At 41.5% G+C, this 10,582-nt stretch overlaps 1 protein-coding gene across 1 annotated transcript in view; it reads right to left on the reverse strand.

Annotated features, from left to right (window-relative positions):
* Window positions 1–10,022, reverse strand: part of arid2 (AT-rich interactive domain 2) — a gene marked incomplete at its 5' end in the record, with an annotated part of 58,260 nt that extends 48,238 nt beyond the window's left edge. Inside the window, 3 exon segments of the mRNA XM_080537849.1 lie at window positions 8,780–8,877; window positions 9,714–9,807; window positions 9,931–10,022. Of these exon segments, the coding sequence (XP_080393975.1) occupies window positions 8,780–8,877; window positions 9,714–9,807; window positions 9,931–10,022 (284 nt within the window).
* Between the last annotated feature and the right edge of the window lie 560 nt (window positions 10,023–10,582).

A 10,582-nucleotide genomic window follows, 5' to 3' on the forward strand; every position in this document is an offset into this window, starting at 1 on the left:
AGGAAAGGTTTTGGCTGAGCCGTTGGTGACGTCCCTCCGTTCTGCTCTGCCCTCTGTTTATCTGTTTACAACTGACTTGGGACGCACGGCTTCAAATTATGTTTCCGATGCCATCATTTTGCAGGTGTGCAGTGTGCATTTAATTCCCTGTGTGAAAGAAAATTATGGTTCAAATCCCCTGCCTCCATTGCAGCGCCACAAATCCATTCAGGGAAACCTTGGTGCTTGTAGAATTCACCAGATGGATGAATGTCTGCCAGCCCCACTGGCACCAGGGTTCACACCGTCAGACTCTCTTATTTAAAACAGGTTTAAGTTTAGGTGCACCAAAACATCCATTACAATTTGATTTCAGGTTACAATAGTAAACTAGTTTTTGATCAAAATAAATACAAGTTATGTATAGGAATATGTTTTGTCATGGTTAAAGACTTGATCCTTACACTATTTTAACTCCTTGGTGAGGGACCAGCTTACAGAGACATGCTCTTGTTTTGATTCATTGTGTGTATTTTGTTGTGTTTTGTAATCATGTTTTTGGCACACCCACTAGAGAGACCTCTGTCTCAATGGGGAAAAAAAGTATTCTGAGGAAATAGGTGCTTTATCCCAGAGATTGTACGATACTCGATAGACTAAGCAACTATAGCAACGTTTACCATTCTGAGCATCACCACCATTCTCACAGGACTCCTCAGGACGCCCAGAGACTCTCACATTCATCAGCTACAGTCTCAAGATCTTCCAAAGTAGTTTGATGTTGACAGAAGTCACGCACGAAGCCTAAACTTGTGAGTGGGTTTCAGGGATGGCATGAGTACTCGAACGGACGTTAAGAGTGGATCAGAGATCGCTTTTTTTATTTTTTATTTATCGCATCCTAGTATAACTTGCTGACCATACAGTGCAAGATAATCAGTAGTAAGATTATGTCTTCTTTTAGCTCCATATTCCAACTGTTTGGATTTTCAGATTGGTTTCACCATTTAGAAAGTACAGTTTTTTTTAAAACATATTCCCCTATTTCAGGACTCCAGTATTGGAAAGACATATTAGTATTCATGTTTAGCATTTGCTCAACCATCCTTTTGCATGCAATAACTGCCTGAAGCTGGTATCTTCTCTGGTGATGCTCTGCCAGGCCTGTACTGCAACCATCTTCAGTTGTTTGTTTTGAGGTATTTCGCCTAAAATCGTATAACCAGGAAATTAAATGCATGTTAAATGCATGCATCTATTAAAATGATTCAAGCTATATAACATGGCCCAAACCACAACACTGCCTCCATCATGTTTCACACAAGGTGGTAAACGTTGTAAATCAGATCCTATTTTTCTTCAAACGTACAATCACTCTGGTACATGATACTATTAGTCTGATCTGCCCACAAGACCATTTCCGAGACCTATGCAGGCTTTTTAGAGGCTTAATTTTTCAGTAAACTGTAACCTCATCATCCTTTTTATAATAATTAGTGGTTTGCACCTTGAAGTGTAGCCTCTGGTAGTTTGGCTGGTGACGTATTCTGCGGATGGTATTTTCTGACACATTCACGCATACATACAGTACCTCCTGGAGAGTGTTCCTGATCTGTGAGCCTGTGACGGCCCTCTGGCCTTGCCTGTTAACCCTCGTCTCTTCAGGTAGGCTACTTGGTGGGCAGGACTGGAGCCCAATCAGGAGGATCCAGCACAGCTGTCTGGGTCTACTGATGGAATTTAAAAGGCGCTCCAGTCCTCCAGTCTCTCTCTCTCTCCACCAGCACCATTTATTCATTTGTTCTACTATTTTCCGCCATACAACACCCTCCACACCACACTTTCCACTGCATTCACTCACTTACACTACTGACATACTGATTACCATACCTCATCGGATTATTGTATTGTTTGGCCCAAGTTATCTTTATTAAATTCTTAATTATATATTGTTTATATGGCGTGTGTCTTCCTTTTTGTTATGGCCTAGAGCCATTTATATTTTTTCTTAATGAGGGTGAGCATTATTCAGTCATCCACTGTACGAGTTTTTTAATGATGTTACAAATTTCTTATTTTGGTTTCTGATTGATTTTTCAGCCACCGATAGCACAAATTATGTGACGGAACACTAACCAGACACAATTTTCCAATACTTTTGGTGCCCTGAAATAGGGGGCTATGTACAAAATGGGTTTTTAAATGTTGAAACCAAACTGAAAAAAGAAGGCACTGAATTAAAGCTAAAAATCTCTACTTTAACCTCAATGTACCGGTAATTGTTTGATTTCTATATAGAATAGAGATAAAAGACGACATGTTCCCTCTTTCCAATTCTTAAGCCCCTTTCACACATAGTACCCTGTAAATTATACGGAATCCAAACCCGGGTCCACCAGCAATTCTCGCCGTTCATACATGACAGGGAATTTCAGGCTTCTGTTCACACCTAAGGATTCCCTGTAAATTCCATGGAATTATACAAGGTCCTGACCAGGGAAAATGCCTGATGAATTTCCCCTGGTCAGTCGCGTTCACACATACACCATACCAGGTAAATTCCATGGAATATACCACAAAGGCTCGTATGTGTGAAAGGGGTTTTAGAGAGCGCTGTATTGAACAGGCCTATAGCTTCTCCTCCCAGTCTGCTGTCAGGCAGACACACACACACACACACACACACACACATCACACGTCTGCGCTGCTCCTGCCTCCCCACAGAGTCAGCTGCTACTCTAAAGTTGGCTGTGTTTCTCACTCACTAATAACCAGTGCCTGTTCTTATTTGGTTTAGCAGCGTTAGTAGCTTCTATTAGGCTACAGATTAGGGATGGACGGTTTTTCGGTTAAACCGAAAACCGGGGTTTATAAAAATAGAAACGGTTTTTTATCAAAACCGTCTGAAACCGTTTTTTTTTTTTTTTTTTTTAGAAGAATAAAATAGAATAAGAATAAAACTGGAACATGTCACATGTTTGTCGTGTGTGAAAATAACAATGATACAGTCTGAATCTGCCGCGCAATGAGTGAGAGGTTTGGTCAGTTGTGAAGAATAACTGAGGATTAATATCTAATTGGGATTATATTTAAGGGTAACGAATCACTCTATGGGAAAGATAGTTGCCTTCAGTTATTGGTAGATAGGAAAGGTTTTTTACAATTACTCGCTTACATTTAATAAGATCATTTTCGCTGCTCTCTGTAAAGCGCATTGGGTCACTTTTGTGAGAAATGCGCTATAGAAATAAAATGTGATTTGATTTGATATCAATCAATCAATCAAACTATATTTATGTTCTATAGCACAAATCATGCATTGAATGTAACTCCAAGTGCAGTATTTACTAAACCACAATATAATAAAACAAGAGCTATACGGATCAAGAGTGTTTGTGCACAGCGCCACTGTGTGTGAAGGCGCTACTGAAAGTGATGACAGAACGCATGTCTCAGAAGATACGCGGTCACTTAGTGACGCAAAGGTAGTTCTGTATTTATCTCTATCTGTATTAGTACATTTATTTTGAAAGCTCTATTTTGACAGCTCTACCATGGGCACTTTTATTTTGATGGGGCATTCTTTGTTGATTGACTTACGACAGTTCAGGACGAGTCAGTCTCGCGGCATGTGGTTTTTATGAAAAGCTTTAAGTATGTTCACTGCATAATTCTAAGTCTAATATTTCAGTGATTATTGAGCAGTATTCAAATATTTAAATACATTGAGCAGCAGCTGAAACTTTGTCTAAGAACCAAGATATTGAGAAAGCAGTTCATTCAATGAAGACGCTGTTCCAAGAGATGATCTTCCGTGCAGGCGTGCACCCTGGATCAGCGGAGCTGGTGTGTTAAGTGTTCATGTGTTTTCATGTATGGTGTAGCTTACAAAAGTCTGCCTTTCCACTTATATTTGTGAAACTAAGTAGCCTAAATGTGTTGTGACTGTGCTTACGGTGTTTTAATGGTGTTCGACATGAGTGTATTGTAGCAGTAGGGCTCAATTATTTGAAATTGGCGCTCCTTTTTTTTTTTTTACCTTTTTTTTTTTTTTTTTTTTTTTACTGTATTTTTCGGTTAACCGGAAAACCGCGGTTTTACTCTCTGACGGTTTTTCGGTTTCAATAATTGGAAACCGTCCATCCCTACTACAGATAAAGCAAATTAGTTATCTGTATACATGTTCGATAGATACTCATTTGGCTGATGGTTTGGCTAATTGCTGGAACCAAATGATTTTTTTCCTCATCTCCACTTTGTCTGTCGGCTCGACGCACCGTGTTTCCCGCTAAGCTCAAGTGTTGAAGATGCAGTTTATCTTTTCGTTTTCCTTTATTTACTAGTATTGACGAGTACTTGAAAAAGAATCATGCAAGTACATGAACAGTCAAAACGCCATTCCCAACAATCTTTTATCTTCAAATGAAAATAGAAAAACATTACTTCAAAACAATGATATGGTAATTTGTCTATGCAGGGCCTCAGAAGACAGTCGCTATGCTAGTAACTTGGGACATTCTAAAATAACAAAAAATTGCTTTTTAGAGTAAGCAAAATGAGTGTCAAAATAGGGAATACCTTTTTACAAAAAAGTAGACTTTGACAGTGTATTAAAAAGCACTTGTTACTTTATAGAGGAAAGTCTGATAGCTGCTGAGACCACTGCTCTGAAGGATCCCCAACAGCCAAAGTGGGCCGTGTCTAAAATGTGTGGAAGGAATCACATCCCTGACAATTAGGGATGCACCGAATAAAAGATGTTTGGCCGAAGCCGAATTTAAGGAAACATTTGGCCGAATACCGAATACGTACCGGCAGTTTTTCATTTATTTTTGTACCATTGCATAAATTAAAAACATTTTCCTTTTTATTCATGCTTTTCAAAGATTTTTTTTTTTGAAACTTTTATTGATCACTTTTATTGAACATTCATTCCAGCAGACATTAGGCTATACCAACAAAGCACAATAACGGAAAATAAATGAATAAGAACAGCATTGCACCGTTTGATCGCGTCATCAAAAAACGTCTACTCAGGGTTCTTCCTGCACAAAATTAGGTGTTATGACAGAGAAAGTTTGTTAGGCCTTGTAAATGACAGTAGTACCATGTCAGTTCAAAACCTATTGTTGACTGTCTGATCAATAGAACTTTTCAGTGATTGAAAACCCTGATAGACTTCAAAACTGATCATTTAGCAAATAATACATTAAAAGTAGCACTGACTAACGCTAGTATAGGCTCAACTTGTCATTCTGGATAATGGAACAGCAAGCCAACTAATTTGACTTCCAGGATATTTTATATGAAATAACGTTTCGACCTAAAAGACTATTGACAGTTGACAAAGCGACGGGTGCAACATGTTGCGGTTGTCGGCTGGTTCTCTGTTTTGTCTTTACGTCCTCATAATTCTCTATGCAGGAAAAACCCTGCTACTATTCGGCGGTAAACATTCGGTCTTTTCACACATTCGGCGGAATACTTTTTTTTTTTTTATTATTATTATTCGTCCGAATACATTCGGTGGCCGAAACTTCAGTGCATCCCTACTGACAATGGTAAAACATACATGCCTAGGTGATAAATCCTAGTTGTATTAGGATTTGGAGTAAAGAGAGCTATTCATAAAAAATAAAAATCCTGGTCTTGAACAGAGAACAGTAGTGCAACCTTAAACTGCCTGGTGAACAATATCAGGGAAAAACATTTGTTGAGCAACTGTATACCGTTTTTTAAATTATTATTATTATTTAATGATTTCTACATTCCAGTCAGCCTTGACCTGAACCATAAATACTAACTATGCATCAGCGCCGGGCATGTGGCTTAAGTTCAACAACCACCTTTTCCATGTCTCCTTTCCTTCATTACCACTGACAATAAAAGGCCTACACAGATCAGATCTCTACTGTACTCCACCTGTCAGGTCTAGCCATGTCAGGAAATAATCGTAGGCGGAACGACAAGAGAAAGGCAACTAGAAACACAACCCCATTAATCGTTATTAGGAAAACAAAGCCTTCTCCAGTGCAAATACTATGTGACTTTTAGTGTCTATAATACGCAGCATCCTCTCTACAGCTCATCCCATCGCTGTCGGCAACAGGGGAACTTTCCATTCATAAAAGCAGATAACTCCTGAACACAACAGAGGATGAGGAAGTCGAGTCTTAAGACGTTTTACCAGTACGAGCCGCAACGTTAGAGAGTAGAATCGTTTCTCATCCAAATAACTTCCGTCACATGGCTTACACAGGAGAACACTTAATCTCAATCACAGACTTTAATCTCATTGGCTAACTGATATCAGTGTTGTAGGCCGACATCATTTCCCCCTTCATTTGGCATCAGAGACATAGGGGTAGGACAGGGAGATAGGGGTAGGACAGGGACATAGGGGTAGGACAGAGACATAGGGGTAGGACAGGGACATAGGACAGACACATAGGGGTAAGACAGACACATAGGGGTAGGACAGACACATAGGGGTAGGGCAGACACATAGGACAGACACATGGGGGTAGGACTGACACATAGGACAGGGACATAGGGGTTGGACAGGGGTACTACAGGAGAGGGACATAGGGGTAGGACAGACATATAGGGGTAGGACAGAGACATAGGGGTAGGACAGAGACATAGGGGTAGGACAGAGACATAGGGGTAGGACAGAGACAGGACAGGGATAATGGGGTAGGACAGAGACATAGGGGTAGGACAGAGACAGGACAGGGATAATGGGGTAGGACAGGGACATAGGGATAGGACAGAGATATAGGACAGAGACATAGGGGTAGGACAGGAACATAGGACAGACACTCTTTCATTCTCTTAGGTACCAAAGCTGATCTCACTTCCAGGAGGTGTGAATGAGGAAACAACCGCTGCGTCTTCCATATAGGTTAATGACTGCACTTGGAAGAAAATGGCTAATCTTATCAACAATCTTACAGTAAAGGCAGCGTCGCCTCTTATTCTGGCAAAGTTACATACATCATCACAGCCTATAATGGTTTGCATCTAAATAGTTTTAAGAGGGTTCCGTATTATCTCCAGTCTCCTTCACCCGAACTGGCATCAACTAGACAGGTGCATAGTACATAGGCCCTACATAGGCACCCACAATACCACGTCCCCCAATTCAGATAAAGAGGAGACCAGCGGGTCCAGAGACACAACACAACAAATGGTGTTGAGGCGTCATGGTTTCACTAGAAAAACTGCTGTTATCATACCTTCAAATGGAGCATCAAGCACTGGATGGATTTGTCTGGGCTACTATAGTCTATAGTAAGTAAGTAAGTAAGTAAAGCTTTATTTATATAGCGCCTTTCGTACATGAAATGCAACTCAAAGCTCTATGACTGTAGTACCATTTTCTTCGACAGGTTCCTTGGCCGAGGCAGGTGGATAGTATGCGAAGACCAATTTCTGTTTCCCTCCAAAATGTACAATAAAGCAACCTTCTTCCTGCCATAGAAACAGCTGCCACTCTGGTACTGAGATACAAGAGCTGCCTGACTGCGAGTCTGTTGACCATTCTGCAGCGACAAAGACTCTACCCACACAGGTGTGTGCCATCGAGGATGCTATCAAGGATGATATAAGTTCCACTCTTTTACACTGAACAGCACTTTGAGCACATGGAAAAAGTAAATGCAATTCCACTCTTAATATACCAGTCAAAGTTGTCCCCTCGTTGCCTGCCACAGAGCTGTCTAGGCACTACAGTAAACGGTCGGGGATTTTTTTATTTGACATGTTGTACTTTTACACTGAACAATTTCGATTGGTTAAAGAGACAGTAAATATACTCGCTTCCACAATACAACACAACCAATGAAGCTGTAAGAAATTATTCAGGTCCGGTTAGAGAAGGGGATGCATGAACGACATAGTTCTGGAAACAAAAACACAATTTCAGTGCCTGTGTTTTGTCATCCGCTACACCCAAAGACATATAGAACATTATTTGTGTACACCTGACTGGTTAGGACAGACTGCTGCAGCCTACACACACTCAAGTTGACCTCTTGCTTCATTACGAACCATTCCAGAGATTAACAGATACAGATAGGCCTGATTCATGCAACAGGACCGCCAAAATGTGCCACTGCAGCCACCAAGCAGGGGAGCACCACAGAGACAACTCTACAGGCAGTCCCTGGTTAGCGAGCAGTAATCCATCCCTTAGAAAACAGGTGGCAACGGTGGAGGCGTTTCGGAGGGAAAGTACTCCAGCAGATATCCACACTGACAGTGTACAAGAACTCACTGCTAGTGAAGCTTGATTTACAATATGTCAACATTGTTTAGGTAGACTAGGTCAAGTAGCATTCAATAATCACCATGCGATCACAAGCCAAAAAAACCTTTCATTTCAAAGCATTTCTTTAGTATTTCCCATTCTTAGTGTGGCCTACTCTATTCTAAATCATAATTTATAATAATACATTTTTTTAAAAGCCTTTTAAATGACAGAATAACCCATGGTAACACAATCCATTGAAACATAATGTGATCTATTCCATCCCAGGTCTTTTACCAAATGTTATCTTACAAATCTTTAGTCAATACAATATGCTTTTGTTACAAGTGAAACACATTGCCTTGCCTGTCCAGAATAATGTGGGTGTCTTCTGTGATTGACATAAGAGTAAATCAAAAAAAAAAAAATTCAAAACTGTTCCCAAAGCTGAGCTGCTGAATGGGTCATATCATATCCTGCTTAAGAGCGTTTTTACAACTAGTAAAGATGTGCCTGTGCATGCTGCCCTGCTGAGACCATGCCACTTACCGAAGGTAGTACTGTTTTAAAACAAACGCAGCGTTGGAACAACTTCTTGGAAAGTTAAAATCTTCGCCAAGTTCAGACCACTGATTCTTGTCCGAAACCTGCAATGCAAATCAATAGGCGAATTAGAAATTATGGCATATCAAAGAGGGGAAACAAAAAAAGTTGGGGAAGGAAAATAAGACGTTAGAAAACGGCAACAAACCCTCTGATAATTTGACATTCACAACCTTGATTAAACTAGGTGAACAATTGTACCGAATCTACCTGTACTATTGTTTTCCATAACAGCGAGCAACAACAGTCCAGCTAGCTACACCAGTTTCGCCCCGGATTGGCTTGTGTGTTAGCAGTCGAAGCTAACAGGACTTCTTTCGCGTGCCCAGGAGCGGGCGAGCCGATGTGGGACCGCAGCTCGACACCACTAACGTCCCGCTTCAACAACGCGACGGGACTGAACGATCCCGACTTGTCTTTGGGGTCATTTTTGGACATTTAACAGTATTCAGTCAATGGGCCCTTGGTGTGAGGCCTACATTTTGTATTCAACCATGAAGCTAAAATGGCTATGGCCGAATAAACTAGCTTCCCCCCAAAAACATTCACGTTAAATCTAGACGATAATATGCGATCCCTGGCCGGCTCCGGGGCCGATAATCGATGTTTAAACGTGGCTCCTCCGGGCTGCGCTCAGACTAACGTACGGAGGGACTCTCGATTCAAACCACACACACACACAACACCAAGCCACCACATTGCATTAGACGGCACACAACTAGCACAAGGCCAACCCCGATCCTACCTTTCCTAAACAACCGTGTTTTTGGGCATGAGATACTTTCTCTGGGGATGCCGGATTAGAGTTCCCGGGCAGTCCACTGAAGACTTCTGACAGGAAACAAGAGATTTTTGTACTTTCACAGTCCCCACAACTCACCTTAGCGAATCCACCTAACGAGACGACTCGGATATAGAGAGCGTTCAGATCCAGCTCTTTCCCACCCACGATAGGGATCTTCTTGAACGGCGACCTGAGGGAAAGAAACGTGAAATACACACCTAAATGTGTCAACAACATCCTTACGTGGTTCTAAGTCGTAGATAAGGCAGGTTTAAAGTCGTATTTTAACGGCTAAAAGCCGCCCCGTTCTCACCCTCTGCTTTGGTGAAATTGCCGCAGCTCGTCCAGGAAAGCCAGTCCTTTCCTTCGCTGATCTGGTACATTTTTCCCCGTCGAATTGGCCATTGTTTTCGCATGTAAAAACGGTTAAAACCCCACTCACTCGCTTCCTAAGACACCAAGGATCCCATACTCCGCCTGCGCTCAGTCATTCGCGAAGCTGAGGTGTTTAAAAAAAGTTAAAGAAATGAGCTGATAGCCAGAAGAGCGCCAGGCTCGCTAATAAAGACTGATGCACACACACACAAACCAAGCCGATTCAAACAAGCCGTTAGTTCAAACAAACAGTAAGAAGAACGAGCGATTTTTTAACGGCGAACTAAAAGTGCCGTTGTAATAGATGTTAAATGAATAGTTTTTTTGGTAGCGATTGGGTTCGTTTGGAGTGGTTTGACAGTGTGTTACGGACGCGGCTCCAGGCAATCGCACACACTGTAGAGCGGCAGCGGGATCCAGTTCTCAGACAAAAAGATGTCAGGCCGCGGCGAGCTCGTAGCGCCGAGCAGCGCCCTCTACCACAAACAACGGTACTGCACGGTCCAAAGCGCTTTAGTGGAACAATAGACAGTGTTTTCTTTTTTAGGGCTCATCTGAAACTTACGAGTCCTGTTTAAAAGTGAACAAAA

The sequence above is a fragment of the Nansenia antarctica genome (genome assembly GCF_963989245.1).
Source record: "Nansenia antarctica genome assembly, chromosome: 8".
Lineage (NCBI taxonomy): Eukaryota > Metazoa > Chordata > Actinopteri > Argentiniformes > Microstomatidae > Nansenia > Nansenia antarctica.